Source organism: Sturnus vulgaris, chromosome 16 (assembly GCF_052056855.1).
Source record: "Sturnus vulgaris isolate bStuVul1 chromosome 16, bStuVul1.hap1, whole genome shotgun sequence".
Lineage (NCBI taxonomy): Eukaryota > Metazoa > Chordata > Aves > Passeriformes > Sturnidae > Sturnus > Sturnus vulgaris.
Window position 1 is genome coordinate 3,585,097 of NC_142258.1, and position 16,554 is coordinate 3,601,650.

The 16,554-nt window shown below is 45.9% G+C and overlaps 1 protein-coding gene across 1 annotated transcript in view; it reads right to left on the bottom strand.

Annotated features, from left to right (window-relative positions):
• FOXK1 (forkhead box K1) overlaps positions 1-7,498 on the bottom strand; it is a 56,376-nt gene extending 48,878 nt beyond the window's left edge. Inside the window, exon 1 of the mRNA XM_014892574.2 lies at positions 7,116-7,498. Within this exon, the coding sequence (XP_014748060.2) occupies positions 7,116-7,498 (383 nt within the window). The remainder of the gene's footprint in view (positions 1-7,115) is intronic.
• Between the last annotated feature and the right edge of the window lie 9,056 nt (positions 7,499-16,554).

The following is a 16,554-nucleotide window of genomic DNA, read 5'->3' on the forward strand; positions in this document are numbered from 1 at the left end:
CTAGCAAAAAACATTTGTGGACAAGAGTGAATAGACATTGGTAAAATTGTATTTGTACTGTGAAAACAAAGAATACACAATTGGATGGAAATTTTCACTCACATTTACTTAAGGGAGAAATTCATCTGCTCTATAAGCATCTCATCAATCTGCTTTTATGAGGAGTCTGCAGTCAAGTGAAATAGGGAGACTTATAAATACTTGAAAAAACAGTTCAGTGATTAATACTGAATTATTGACTGAAGTGAATGCATTAAGACTAGACAATAATTTGTACTCACAATTAGTCGATTAACCATGTCTGGAAGTACATCAAGATGTATTTTCATAGCCCATATTCAGGAGACAGAAAAAAATGCTTCAGCTTTATCATCTTACAAATTTGTCATAGAAAAAACAACAAACCACTGCAAAAATGACACCCAGACCTTCAACTCCACATTTTCCCTGGTTTCAGTCTTGCAGTCAGTTACATCAGGGCCCATCAGCCATTTCAGATGCATAAAACAACATTTTAACCTCAATTTACCTGTCAGAAAACACTGCACAAGCTCAGGGGACTTCTAAGGCATTTGCTGCAAAGCATACGCAACTGTAGGAGAACAAAGACCTTTAGCACCCAACACACTGTGGACTGAGCTTTACAGCACATTTCACTGCCATACTTTTCTTTCTTTACAGTGGATATCCCAGCCATGAGTCTGCAACCTCAGGAAACTCCTGGATGTACAGGGACTGAACCAAAGATAATAAAACAAAGTTGGTGTTGGGCATGGCTACACGTGAGAGAAGCCTCTGTGCTCTGGATGTCTCTGAAGGAAAAGGAAAGAATCTGTACTAAAAGCAAATGAGAATTTTTCTCCCTTTTCATTAACATCACCAGCTCAAAAGCACATGATTTTTCTTTTTTTAACCACATTTCCACTTGGATTGGAAAGAAAAGCTGTCTCATCCATGTCTAACCAGCAGTGAGGTAAAGCTTGGCCTGTGAAGCATTTCTGGGTACGGAGCCCCTCAGCTCTGAAGGCAGAACACCCAGACACTGCTCAGACACTGAGCTAGAAGGAGCTCAGAGTAAATCACCACATGCCAGAGGAGCTGATATGGAGCTGAGTGCTAGCAGAGCTTCCCCCAGAATAGGAAAGCCAGCTGGAGGGAACTGTCAGCTCTCTGAGTGGTTTAACAAGCACCTCACCAGCCTGTGTCCCCTTTGTCACCCCACGCTGTCACAGAGCAGCCCCCAAACCCTCGCTGGCTCCGCTCTGCCATCGCTGCACAAACTCCTCCCGATAACAGACACTAATTACCATACCTGGGCCACCAACGAGCCTTTATTTGCATGGCATAAGTGGCAAATTCAAGTAGTTCCCTGCTCTCTACCGACATCCTGTTGCCACATCTACTCCTCCAGGAAACTGCAACAGCGAGGGAGAGAATTTGGCATCCCACAGAACAGCTCTGACGCCAAATGGCCAGCGGAGCAGTTACTGGGAGCTTGCTCACAAAGACAACAGGCACATTAATCTGGTTGTCATTTATGCTTTCAGTTATTCAGTGCAAGGCTGCCTATCACGTTTTTTGCAGAGTGAAAAACAAAGCAAACAGTATTATTTTGATTTGTTACCAGGACAGATGTTCTACAGTGAGTACGCTCACACAGCTGGCACCAAAATAACCAGGATATGAATTACTACAGATTTCATCATTTTTATTTCCCATTTTCAGAAAAGCAAAAACTTTCACACCCATTCATCCTCTAGATTTATATGAAAACACAACAGTGCCCACAGGAAGGAATCCACAGTCACCTAAGGATACGAGCCATGATTAAGAGTTTGCTAGCACAAAGAAGTTACACCAGCACAACTTGAATCCACATTTATGACTTTATAGCTGAGACTTCACACAAAACTGTACAAGACAAGTGTGGCATGTTCTCCTTAGATTAATTTTTTCATAATCAACAAAGCTGAACCAAGCCTGGTTTAAAAGAATCCATAAGGACATACGCTGGGTTTTGCATAACCTTAGTTTATATTCACAACCTGACTTACAGCACAGCTATTTTTGAATCAACAAATTGAGCAGCAGTTTCACATGAGAGAAACTTTTCCTCAAACGTTTAATATAACTCATGACAAATTGAGATGCTTAGCCAAAAATTATTACTTGACATGAATTCCATAATTAAAACCAGGTAATCCTTTATCGCATCTTGTTGTGCAACAAAAAAAACCTGTTCTCAAAGACAGTCTTTGAAATTAAGTAAGAGCATGAAAAATACAAGATGAAGCACTAAGAAAGCAAATCTTTAAAGGGTTTCTAGCAAGAGTAAAACCACCATCCACGAGGTGTAGCACAGCAAACAGCCTATTTCAAACAAAGAACAAAAAAAAAATAGCTGCAAATGCAGATAATGCAATATTTAAGAAGCAAAACTACCTGAGGAGTTACCAGAGACAACATACATATGCAGCATTTCAGAAATAACTAGTTCTGCAGTCGTGGTTACGTGGTAAAAGCTTTTCCTTAGTGTGTGCACACAGGGCGTGCAGCTGCCCCCAGATGTAAGGACACCCTCCCTTGTACCCACTGCGATGGCATCGCTCCAACCACAAGAATGGAGCTCGAGTGGTTGGTGAGCTCACCAAAACACTGCAGTGCATTGTGCACATCTCCATTTTCCTAGAATGTGGCTTTTTTTTAAAACTTGAATTAGTGCCTCGAGTGTCTGGCTATCAGACTGTACAGCCACGTCCCTTAGAAACTGGATCTAATTCTGCATTTTCTGGTTGCTAAACCCCAGTTGTTGAGACACCCCCACTACCCAAACACCGAAGGGAACTTGTGTATTCACAATACGGAAAGATTAATGAACGTGTAAAATTCTGCAGGATCAGCACCTTGGTGTGTGGTCAGAATATTGGACTATTTATTTTTGTCAAGTTTATTGAGCACCTAGAAAAATCCCATTATAAATAAAGCAGTATGCTCTTAATAAAACTTGACATGCATGGTAAACTTTCAATTTATAATGGGGCTTACACATGTATTTTTTTTTACTTTAACTCTATGTTTTAATTTGATTTCGTACATCCATATATTTACTTCCCTTGTATTTATTCTCAAGCTAAAAAAGCTTGAGAAGCTCCATTTATTTCCTAAATGCTAAAAGAACTGCGGATTTAAAAACTTGTTTTTATGCTTAGAAACCTCATACTGAAAGAACCCATTTACACTGAAAAACACCAACTTCAGGCTCCATTAATTACGCTACTGCAAAAAATTCTAAATGGTCACAGAAGCAGTAAGCAAATATCCCTTGAAACATTCCCAGACAAGCATCATTTTCCAATCTATTGAGCTCACAGCTCAAAAAGCTCAAGTGCTATTATCAGGCTATGCTTAAGCAACATTTGCAGGTTTAGTCAATAGAACTTTTGTATTTAGGAGCATCTGAAGACCTGACTTATAGCTACTTAAAATTCAGGTCAGCAAGTTTAACTTTCAACTGTTACAGATCTTTCTGTTCTGGGGGACAAAATAAATAAATAAACAAATGCTTATTTTAGTTACTGGGAGTGCCTAACTTGTTATTGCCAATTATTTTTAAAACTGAGTCAATTTTGAAGACAACAAAGAAAAAGTTAATAATTCATCATTAACCTGATCCTGTAAACACCTGATTACACCATAAATTTGAAGAAATTCCTGTCTTCAACAGGAAAAAATACTCCACTTAATGGTTCCTGCTCTTACACTTTTGCTGGTATGAAGAGTTTTTAAAATCTAGTGCATATTCACGTGGTAGTTTTGAGTTCTTCTCTTTCTTACAGAAAAATACTCAGGTATTTATCTACTGATTTCCAGCTCCCACCAGCACAGCTAAAGAAACATCACCAGCTATAAAGAGTTTCTAGCAAATCTTTAATTTGATTTGAAGCACTTATTTTTGATGTAAGTACTTCCATCATTTCATCCTGATTTATGTTTGTAATGTCTGCTGTAATGTGGCACTTATTAATTAAACTGATTAAGGATCTTCAGCTGTACCATAGGTCCTCTACTCTTCCACCCACTTTGTTCCTAACTGTCATTAACCTCTAGGAAATGTCCTCTTTGTTGGTTATTACTGTTTAATTATACTGTATAGTTATGTCATCACATCTGTGAAATACAACCTCCCATAACAACACAGCTGTGGAATATGATACTCCTGCCCAGCAGTAAAATCCTGGTTACAGCAGAGAATCCACACACACCACGTTGATGGAGGAAGTGATACAAAGCTTTTCAAAAGCCCTTGAGTTTGAGTAGGGCTGTTGAGACAGGAGCTAAGTACAGCCTTCAAGAGAGGTCTCAAACTCCCCCTCTTTCCTCCCTTCTCACCCCTCCTGACAAGATCCTCCATACATTTCAAGAATTATTTCTCAACTTAGAAAAGAGAACTTCTATACAGAAACAGTGAAGTGAGGAGGAACATCAGAAAACAGAATTTATGAGGTCATCATCTATTTTTTAACGAATAGTATGAACTACAACTGAAAGACACTTTTTCCTGGAACCCTCTGCTTCCATTCATGATCTCATGATGCACAAGCATTTCCTCTGCTTGTAATGTAACAGCAGCAGTGACTGCAGTGGTCCAAAGAAAACAGCACTTTGCACATTTCTGCCATCCTTTACAGGTGCTGGAGGAAAAGGGAGGACAACCACTCAAACAACTGTTTTAGAATATTACCAGCAAGAGCTCCCCACATCATAAGGACCTCCCTGTAAAACATTGGCTGGAATGATCAGTAATTCCTGAAATTTAACATAAACTGTACATTCTGCTGGTACACGGAAAAGGTGTGGCTGTATCAAACACAGCAGGAGTGTTACCATAATATGCAGAAAACATTGTGTAAAGTCTGTGTACTCCAACCTGTCCTCCCTTTGTCCTCCTTCTGACATTAGCTGGCAGCAAGCACACAAGTTTCCCTACAGGAAAGAAATGGCACTTTATGTTTACTGGGGGGAGATTTTTGTGTGTGTGTGCACGTGTGGAGAGGGTGACTGGGAGAGAATTGCCTGATTCTTCAAGAGTGGAGATAACGAGATAACAGCAGTGAGTTTCAAACCTCAATCAAGACTGTGTACACCAAGCTTCAACAAGATTTTCCTTTTCCTGGTCTGGGTTACAAACCCTTGACTGGCCAGTAAGGAGTTGTTTACCTGATAGAAGCAAGGGGGCAAATTCCTTTAGATTGATGCAAAACATTTTCCTACTCTGGAAGTCAGAAAGGGAGGAGCACCAAGTTTATTTATGTAGCTCAAACAGCAGCCAAGCTAGGAGGATGTCTTATTGTGCAGAGTTCAGAAGTGTACATTAAACTCCTCCCTTTAAAGCAATGCAGAAGAAAAGTTGCCATTCCCACTCCAGGAGTCAGGAGCAAAGGGGAGAGAAATAAGCAACTAGGTTGCTGTTTGACATAGTTTTCTGTCACAATGGTTATGATTAACCAAGTAAAGAAACAATGACAGGGAGAAGAGAGCTTGCACAGACACCAGAGCCAAAAGGAATGACAACAGAAGCGCCCAGGGCTTCGGGTGGTCTTGTTTTACAAAGCCAGATTAATTAACCAGACACTAAAGGACATCTCTTTCAGAAAATGAAACACGTTAGAAACCAAAACGCCTCAGAGAGTGAGCAGCTAGGGAGCTATAACTAAATTACTGAGTATAAAATGAAGCAGCCTGCAGAGGAAATGAGTAATTAAAAAACCCTCCCCTGAGCGACAGGCTGGAGAGAGAGGGATAACTCCAGGACCCTGGTGCTGGAGGTAAACAGTACCAAAGCCAAAATATGACAGATGAAAACAGATGTTTTATACAAACAACAGCCCCCCAATCTCCTGCCTTTAAAGTGTAGTCAGAGATGGCATTAGGTACAGTGAGTCTGGAACAACTTGAGGAGATGCACACAGGAATTACATCACCCACCACTATCATGCTGCTGCCCTGGGGTGAAGCACTGCAGTCGCTGGACAGTACTCAGCAACTATAAACAATGTTTTCAGGAAGAAACAGATTAACATCAACCTCATTCTTCTTTCTGCAAGAGAATTTAACAGAGCACAAATCCTGGTAGCACAGCAAACCCTTCTGCACCCCTCTCCTCTTCCTTAAGGAAGCAAAGACACCTTGGGCACCTGCTGTCCTGGTGAGCAGCATCACTGCCAGCCTGGCCTCACTCCTTTTCTTCTGCTGCTCCAGAGAGACACCAGGAACAACACCTAACTTGCCAACCCTTAAGTAAGCAATTCTGGCAAAGTGGTTTCCAACTTTTTCCGCTAGATCTTTTCCAAGAACGACAATCCTTGGGTGTAGCAAGTTTTAGCCCACTTAAACCCACTCCTTCCTTCTTCTCTGTCTTTTTGAAACCCTTAAGAGCCACCAGTTGAACATGCAGGCAAGCATGGAGGATGATGACTATGGGGGCCACCCCTGCAGCGAGGGGCTCACACTTTCACACTTTTTCCCCAGGCATCGTTTCCCCAGAGGAAGCAACCCCAGTCCCATGAACATCACCCCCTTTCTCGGACGGCAGCAAGGCTGGGAAGGTGAGGACAGCCCACGTTGACGCTGAGAATCTCATCGGGCAGATGTCCCTCACCATCACCTCAGGCCCTCCTCCAGGTGAGTGCTCCTCGCCCACTGTGACCAACTTCAGGTGAGGGGACCTTCACTGTCCCCTAAGGCTCTCTGTGACCAAGGGGATGCCTCATTACTATCTCAAGCTCTCCACCTTCTTCAGAGGCAGACTCTCACCATCCCCTAAGACCCCTGGTGGGCAGCGAGACCCTTGACCCGTTTCCTTCATCACCTGTGGCCTCTCACCATTGCCCCAGGCCCTTCTCCTGGCACACACACATCCCATGCATGGGACACGGGCAGCTCACCGCCTGCTCCGTGCGGCGAGGGACCCTTCGCCGTCCCCTCCTCGACGGAGCCCCCGCTCCGCCCAGCCCCACGTCCCCTCCCCGGTACCGAGGGTCCCTGTCCGGCCCCAGGGGCCGTTCCTGCCCTGCGGAGCGGGCCCGGCCCCGCCGCCCCCGGCCCCCGGCACTCACTGCGGCGGGAGCTGCAGGGCCGGGCCGCCGCGGCGCTGGAAGGCGCCGTCCACGAAGACGCCGTTCTTGCCGAGGCAGCGCAGGTAGAAGTGCGGCTCCTGGAAGCTGAGCTGCAGGTGCCGCCGCGAGATGAAGCTGGAGTGCCCCATGTTGACGTCCACCGAGCCCTGCGAGGAGTTGCGGCCTATGGTGACGGCCGGCTGCCGCATGAGGAACTCGAACTCGCGGCCCTGCAGCCGCGCCAGCACCGGCCCGGTGCAGGCGGCGGGCGGCGCGGCCGGGGGCGGCGGCCCGGGAGGGGGCGCGGCGGCGGGGCTGCAGGGCGCCGAGCGTAACGCCAGCAGAGCCCGCGCCCCGCTACTGTCCTCCCCTACTTCGGCCATGTTCCCCGGCAGCGAGCGAGCCAGCGTGCCGGCCTCCGGGGCGGGGCCGGCGGGGCGGGGATGGCGGGGACGCGGGGCGGGGCGGGAGCCGCGCCGGCCGCCGCCTCCCCCGGCAGCTCCGCCGGGCGCGGCCGCCCCGCCGCGGTCCGGGGCGCTGGGGCGGGGGCGGCAACGGCGGCCGCGCGGCGCCGCCTGCGGGCCAGGGCGGGCAGCGCAGCACGGGCAGGTGTGAGGGAGCGGCCCCGGGCCGGCGGCTCCCGGCGGTTTAACCGCTCCGAGCCGGCCCTGGGGCCGCAGAGCCGCACCAACACCCCCCGAGCCGCGGGACGGCCCCGCCGCACAGCGGTGGGCTCCGGGCTTTGTGCCACGGCACGGTTCTGGTCACTCACACGGGCTCGGTTCAGCGGCCTTTTGCTGCCGCTCCATGGAATCGTAGAGTGGTTTGGGTTGGAAGGGACTACAAAGATAAGCCAGTGCCATGCCCTGCTGTGGGCACGGACACCTTCCACTATCCCAGGCTGCTCCAAGCCCTGTCCAGCCTGACCTTGGGCACTTCAGGGATCCAGGGGCAGCCTCAGCTTCTCTGGGCACCCTGTGCCAGGGCCTCCCCACCCTCACAGAGAAGAATTTCTTCTCAATTTTTCACATAAATTTCCACTCTTTCAATTTGTACCCACTACTCCTTGTCCTATCACTGCAGTTCCTAACAAAGAGTTTATTTCCAAATCACCTCATGAACAACTCTCTGTGCTGGAGAGATGCCCCAAGCCCAAACCACCCTGCTCCAGGCTCTCTGTGGGGCAGGGGCACATACATCCTCTGGCTGGGGTCTGGTCTCTGACATGAGCTGGGTTCAGTGGCCTTTTTCTGCCTCTCCATGGAATCAGAATTTTGGCTTGGAAGAGACATTAAAACTTCCACACCCCTGCCATGGTCAGGGACACCTTCCACTAGACCAGGTTGCTCCTAGCCCCATCCAACCTAGCCTTGAAAACATCCTTAATAACCCTGGACTGTTTGCCAAGGCTTGCTGAAGGGGGAAATTCATCCCACATACACAAAGGTGTGAGGTTTAAAACACCTTAATGCACTTTTATAGAGTTTATATGTATATATATATATATGTATATACACTCATATGTGAATGTATATAATCATATAGTGGTTTTATATCGCTTTATACTCATACAGTTTTTCATTATAAGGGACTGTGTAGGTTGTTTAGCTTGCATTACAGCATTTCTTCAAATTACTTTTTATATTTCTGTAGGATTATGTGTTTCTGTCTATATTTATATTAATGATGAAGGTCATGTTCTGTGCCACAACAGCATATATTTGCCTCGTGTATAGTCTGTGCTATACCTACATATCCAACTATACATATATCCAGATTAAACACTTAAAATGTTTCTGTATAGGTGAGCTGATGATACTTTGCAGAATCCTGAATAATTAGGTAATCAGAATATACAATGAATTTGAGAAACTTGGGAGAGGGAGCAGCTGTACTTTTGTGTTGCTTCAGCTTGTGTGGGGAATATGTCAGCTTGTAGCAAGGCTGCTCAACAGCTTTGAGGAGATGGGGAAAAAAATCCCATAACTGGTCAAAAGTGCAGAGCAAATTTCAACGATGAAAACTGTAATTAAATGAGCTGGAATCAGTCCAGGACCACAAGGTTAACATCCCTCTTCCTGGAACATCTTCCCTGAGATGTTTAATGACTGTTGAGCAGTCGGGATCTGCGTTAGACATCTCACCCGAGACACCATCGTCAGTGAGTGCTCTTTGCCTCTGCAGTTCAATACAACCGAGAGGAAGAGAGAAAAGTCTAACAAAACACCAATCCCACTTCCTCTGCACCAGTGTCAGCTCTGCAGAGATACTCAGCCGAGCTGGGCACAGCAAAAGCTGAGGGAAGAGAGGGAGAAAAGGCATCCATGGAGTGGGCATGGGGAGGAGGGAGGTGGTCTGAGCTGAGATCTGAGCTGTCTGCCTGAGCTCCTCTCTTGCCCCAAACTGCTCACCATCAGCAAACACTTGTGGCCAGAAAGCAAAATGTGGCCATCAGGTAGAGCCAGAGCTACACGTTGCCTCACAAGAGCTGGCTGAGGCTTTTGCTCCATCCACTCCTGGATGAGTGTGATGTTACCTGAGCTTAAAAATGGACCCAAGCTGGTAGGGCAGGTGAGTGGCAGCAAGCAGGGTGAGACCTTGTATAAGAGCAGCCTGACCTGCCAAAAAAAAAAAAAGAAAAAAAAAAAGAAAAACAAAAAGAAAAAGAAAAAAGAGAGAGAGAAAAAAGAGAAAGCAGTGCCAGAGATTTTAGTTCTTGTCTAAAGCTTTTCTAAAATCCCAAAATTGACCAGGAGGACCCCAGAAGGACCAGAAATAGGGTGAGGCTGTTACCAGATGTTGTCAGTAACTGTTTCTAGGGCTGCCTGAGAAAACACATTGTGGGCAGTCTGGGTCAGGGCAGGAGCCAACCCCCCACGGGAAGGAGTAAACACTGGTTTGCTCTGGTTCCAAGCACAGGAGGTGCAGGGAACCCTGTGACCGTCTGATGTGGGGCCAAGAGACGTGTCACTGCAGGGCTGGGTCCTGTTACTGCTCCCACATTTGATACAGGCTATAGATTTCTGCAGCTCCAGTTAGGGAATAACCTGAGGGCTGACACATGAGGCTGGCTAGGAAGATCCTTGCCCTGCTCAAAGGCTCCCCAGCTCCTCAGGGCAGAGCTGGTGCAGCATCGCTGCTCCAGGGCTGTGGAACTGGTGATGTCAAGGCATGTCCACATGTGTCATGGTCATCTGCAGCCACTGGGACACTCCAGCCACACCAATTGATGAGATTTTCTCTAGCAAATCTTTTCCTTTCTGCTTGGAAATTTCTTCTGAGTGGCATTTGCTGCTTAAGCCAGCGCTACTGCTGAGATAAATCCCAGCTTCATGCACAATGTGATCAAGTGGTGTACAGAAACAGGATTCCTCTGAGCTGCCTGGTGGGTTGTGCTTAGCACCGTGTCTCAGCAGCCCGTCTGCCTGCAGCATCCTTTCCCTAAGCTTCTAACAGAGGGCTCTGCTCGCAGCCTCCAACGCTCTGCTCAGCTCTAATCTGCCCTGCAACAGCATCAAACCAAGGGCCCTTCAGCCACAGCAACGCTTTGTGCTCCTCCAGTCAGCTAATCCTGCTTAAAGTCAAGCCAGCTGCCCCGGTGTAAATGCCTGATGTAAACACACTCAGGATTGTTTGAATTATCTCGTCCTGCATGGCTGGACTTTATAGTTGTTCGTTTTCCTTGGCAGGGTTTTAGATGGATGTGTCAGCAGATGTGGCCAAACTTCTTAACTCCATGAGTTGCCTACCAAAATATTTGGATGGCCAGGAGATGCCAGCCAGGTTTTAAGAGGTGTAAGGAGTCAAGCACAGTCCTTGTGCCACCTGAGATGTGGATGTGGGAATGGCACCTTGGTCATCCCTGGCCATCCAAACTGTCCTGCTCCAGCCAGAACTGTGCTCAGGCACTACCATGGTGTGACACCAACACAAGCACATGCAGAAATAATCCCTCTAGGCATTTTGTAGAGACACCTTGAGCCATTTTGAGATGCTGCCCTGCCTCACCTCTCTGTGCAAAAGGACAACCTGAACTGGGAGGAGAAATCAAACATTCAAACAAAGCAGCTGTGAGAGCAGAAAATAGCAGGGATGGAGTCAGGGTTACTCAGAGAGTGGTGTGAAACCCAACTGTCCTTTGTCAAATATTTGTTTGGCTGTGTGTCATTGCTGACTGTCTCAATACTCTAAGAATCCGTTTCATGCTATCAGTTGTGGGCAAATGAATGTAATGGGTTGTTATGGTCACCCAGATACCATCGCATTGGGCAAACACAAATCTTGCAAAAACAGTGATAAAAGGGCACATTTCTGCTTTTATCTGCTGGATGGTGTCTGCTTAGAAACACTGAGTTTCTAGAAGTGAAATGCTGCATTTCTATAACATTTCTTATGGCTGTTGCTCACGGTTCTGATGCGTGAGACTCAATACATATTTATCAAGCCCCAATTCAGCAAGGAATCTGTCCAGCTTCAGCACTGCAGGAAATCTGTTCTACCCCCAGACCAAGGCATCATTGAAAAGCAGCTTTGACAGAAAGGAATGATGAGAGCTGCACACTGGGCGTGAACCACTTGATGTATTTACCCAGCAGCCAGACAACACATTGATGCTCACAATGAAAGGCAGCCTAATGTGTGCAGCCCTGACCTGGGAAGGAGGAGGGGAAGAGTGAAGGAAAGCAATTACTCTAAGGGAAAGAGAGTCTGCTGTCTCTGTGCCAGCCCAGTCCAGCATTTCTCCTGAGCACAGTGCCAATCTCATGGGGTTAATGGTGATAAGTCTTCCACAGATGTAAGTGTGCATCATTAGCAAGCAAGCAGAGACTTCAGCACCTGCATCACAAAAACACTTGGATAAAATACAAAAGAAGAGGGCAGTGTTCCCTCAAATTCCAGCCCATCTCTCCACAGCGCTTTTTCCTTTCCCTTCCCTCAGCCATCAAGTAAGTTTTAAACGCTGTTGTGGTTTTTGTCCAAACTGATTTGAAGCAGTGTAAGTGATGATCAATGTGCCCTGGATCTGTGGAGCTACTTTCCCCAGCACACCTGCGCTCGGGAGCAGCCTCAGTTCTCTCCCCAGCTGGGTGGGTTTTAATTCTGCTTTGTGTCTCAGAAAAATCACCACGATGTGACACAGGAACAAAAAGGAGTTTGCACTTATACATGTCTGGTGGGATTTTCTCCTTAACTAAGCAATTGCAAGAAGTTAAATAAAATTTGTTGTTTTGAAATATATTCAGGCACATCCCAGTATCTGTCTCACACACACACACACACTTGCAAGGTGTCTAACTCAGCCTCCCATGGGATTTCTACCTGTTTTCTCAATTCTGTTGCAGCATCTGTGCTTTTAACTCGATCCTTACATCTCTCAGTGATGACCCTTGTGCTGCCTGATGTGGGACAGCCATATAAATGTCCCTACCTGCCAAAATTGCATACATGGCATGGCTCTCTGACTGGGAGGACACATGCAAGACTTGCAGTGGCATTGAAGGTTTGGGGAGGACAGCAGCACCCTAATCCCATCTGTGACACCCATAAATTCCTTCCCTCGGTCAGAACAACTTTACAGATCTTTCACAGTGACTCTGAGCCAAGTTTTAATCCAAATGGGCTGATAAGAAAAGGTTGGTCTGTGAAGGAGGTGATCCACTGATAGAGAAATTCTTTCTTCTTCAGAAGGTTGAAGAAAGCATCAGTGAGTCAGAAATATAGTGGGAACACTCCCAGTCCTGAAAGCTCACAAAGGATACAAACCGTCCATTTTCTCCCCTAATGCCAATAGTCTGCTAAGCTGAAGGGAGCAGGATCAGAGGGAGAAAAAGGCAGGCAAACATTGGCACCTATAGCGAGGGGGCACCGCTTAAACCCTGCTTGTCAGGGCTGCCTCCTGCAAGGTGCTGCCTGCCCTGTGCTGGGTGCTGAGCAGCAGCCCTGGTGCCTGCAGAGACAGGGCTAAATGAGATGCTGTGTCTGTTAGCTCCCTCCCAAGAGCAGCACAGCCTGCAGAGACTGTGCTTTCTATAGTAATGAAATTTTTTCATTTTTAAATCAGCTGTGATCCTGTTTACTGTAAACTCCAGCATGCTCGAAATGTTTCTGTCACAGTTTATTTAGGCTTCAGAGAAATTTTTTTTTTGAATCACACTTATCAAGAATATATTTTCACAGCAAGCTCTCTGAAATACAGTAAGGACCTAGGAACATCTGATGCCCAGACTGCCATTCCCTGTGATATTATATGATCTGCTCATTCCCCATGCAGAAATGCTGTCACTTTTGTAGAATACAAGCCAATGCCTGTCTGATGCATGATACCTCACTTTGGAAGGCCTTGAACAAGACTGTTTGTTGTCAAGATACTTTTACAAAAGCAATACCATTTCATGGGTTGTAGTTAAAATAATTCATACAATTTACACTGCTTTGTGTGCTTTGAGCTTTAAACCTGCTTAGCTAACTTAACTTTCATTTTGGCTTGAAACTTGGACTGGGGTGAAATGCACAACACAAGCCAGGTCTGAATTATTTGCTTTAGTTCTTTCTGAATGATCTCATTTTCTCACTATCCATAAATGTGAACAGAGGAAAAAGAAAACAAAACCACCACATACTTTTCAACAGCTGAAAACAACTGAACCAGTAAGTATAAAATCTGATACCAAACATAAAGTATTTCAGCCCAAAAGGAATATGGCTTTGGACTTTTATGAGCCACTGCAGCATATAGTGCCTGTCACTGCTGAAAACAAGCTCCATGCTTTGTCTAGAAGGTTGGAAGCAGCTGATCTTAAATATCTTGCTTTACAACCTGCCTGAGAAGCAAGAGGAGACAGAAAAGCTACAAAATTTGCCCTGTATTTTTATAAAACATTTAAACAAAAGGCACAGGATGTGCGTGTTTACTGCCCCAAATCCTATATCACGATCCACACCTATGATGATGTATCTATTGTGAGGTGCAGCCCATGTAACATGCTGCCAAAACCACAGCGGTCACGCCTGATCCCGACATCCTTCCCCTATTTTCACAGGCATAAACCCCACAGGGAAGGTCGGGGCAGTCTGGAATCAGCTCCAAAGCCAGCATGTTGTGTGTGTAAAAGGCTTCTTTGCTACCTCACCTCTATGCCACGATCCAGCAGCAAGGCTCTGCATTATCCCAGCTTTTGGAGATGACTGCATGCAGGTGCTTCTTCAACAAATCCCCCCCACCAAAATAAACAGCCTCCCTTTCTCGTTTAATCAGCTATCACCTGTTAACCTGCTTGATACCAAAATCTTCCTTTCCAAGTACAAATAAAACCCACCAAGTCATGCCAGTGAAATAAGGAAAATGTCTGGATCCAGCCTTTTTCACCCTGTTCAAGGCTCTCTGCCTGGAGCATGTCAGGGATGAATGTGCACCATGAACATTCTTTTGGATGGCTTAGAATGAAAGGAATAATGATGTGGTGGCTGGTGTTCATGTGGCTCTGTTTTTTCAGAGAGTAAGAGACAGGGGACCAAGGGCAGAGGGGAGGAGCCCAGTGCCCGGACATGAACACAACCAAGGTGTCCAGGGATCTGTGTGGGAGCAGCCCTGGACTTCACCCTCTGTGTAGCATCCTAGCAGAGGAAATTTGAGTTGCTGTGATCTATTCTTAGCTTTGGCTGTCGACATGGGTTATCCCTGAAGTAGGGACTAGCAAAGGCACTTGTAAACCATAATTGCTTTCAGTGGGACCTGAGAATCTTTTGGGATCGCTGGAGCCTCTCAGCAGGGAGCAGATGCTGCAGGAGGGACTCTCCTGAAATATCCTGCTGTTCTGCAGACACCTCTAAAGCACTGAGAAAATCCAACTTCTGTTTATAGTTCCAGCACTAACAATAGTTCCCAGTAAAATCCTGGATTAAGTGTGAAACTCTACTTTTCCCATTCTGTGCTCCCCTTTCTGGTTGGTTGCATTCATTATGTGTGTTATTGCCTTAAGGACACTTGATGGAAGTGCTGGGAAACTCTGGATTTACAAGCATCAGGTGCCACTTTCAGGGCCCACTGTCACCTTTAGAAAAACATTTGCTATGAACAATTTTACTTATTCACATTACTAATAATTCCATACTGTATTAAAATTGAAAGGATTTAAAAAATCTGATTTACTTGTCTGTCAGCTTGGCAAGTGAAAAGAATCAATGAGATGTGTTTCACTTCAGTTTGGAGAACTTTTCACTCAGCAGTACCCTCATGCTGATGAACTTGCTTTACAGGCAGGAAAGGTCATGTTTACCTGCTTAAAAACCCCACCTGTGCACCCTGGCAATTTTAAAAAATGAAAACCTCTCCAAAACCAGAGATAAATAGGAAAGAATGAAAATGTGTCTATTGATTTTCTTCTTATAAATATATATTTTACAGAAATTAAACTAGCTGAATTTGACTGAAGGTCATTCTTCATCAACAAAATAATAATCACGTCAGAATTTAATGGTTGAATCAAATTCAGTTTATGTTAACAGGAGATCATTGTTATGGAGTAATCTTTGATGAGATTAAGGATATTATTTTCCTTTTTCAAGGGAGGATTTAAAACTTACAGAAAGTTCAGGTTATGGGAAAAGTTTGCATTAGCCAAACTAAAAGATAAAAATAGGAACTTTGTAGCCTTCAGAAATGTTGACTCTAGCATTGACTCTAACCCCAAGGGCTCGTTATGCTAGGTCATATGTTCACTTTGTGCTAGAAAGGGAGAAACCAAGAGAAAGTGATTTGAAACAGATTTATGGATTTTTTACCTTTACTTTCTGTATAGCTTAGAGTGGAAATTGGGTGAATGCCAGTGGGGTTTAACTCCCTCCAGGTTCTCCAAGGCATCCTGGAGCCCCTGATCCCTTCAGCCCCTTTAATTCCCAGCATCACTCACCCTGGGGCACAATCCCTGGCCATGGTGGGCACCCCACTGCTGCTTGTATCGAATCCTTTCTGCCCCATTCACACAAAAAGTTGTTTTCCCTCATCATTTCTTCCCATTAGAGGTTTGCTCAGAAGCCTGCAGCAGGCACCCTGGCTGCCAGCATCCATTCCCTTTGGCATGTGCCTGCTTGGAGCCTGGGCACAGCCACAGATGCCCATTTGTGCTGCCCGTGGCACAGGGACCACCCCTGCCAGCTCTGATGCCAGACCTTATTGCTAAATGCCCAGCGTGATAATTTGGGATTCTATTTCCCCCACACTTTTTCATCCTGGTTGTAATAAATTGGAGTGATACAGTCTCAGGCTTCCTCTGTGCTTCTCCTGGAGCTTCTAGCTAAAATTCAGCATTAGCAAAACGTGCCTCTGGAAGAAGGCCTCATAAAATATTGTTAGGATTGCTAGGCAACCCGGAGGCACGTTGGGAGCTGAAAGGAGCCTTAAGTGGGCGTAGCGAGCCTGTGCTGGAGTCTCAGATGAAAA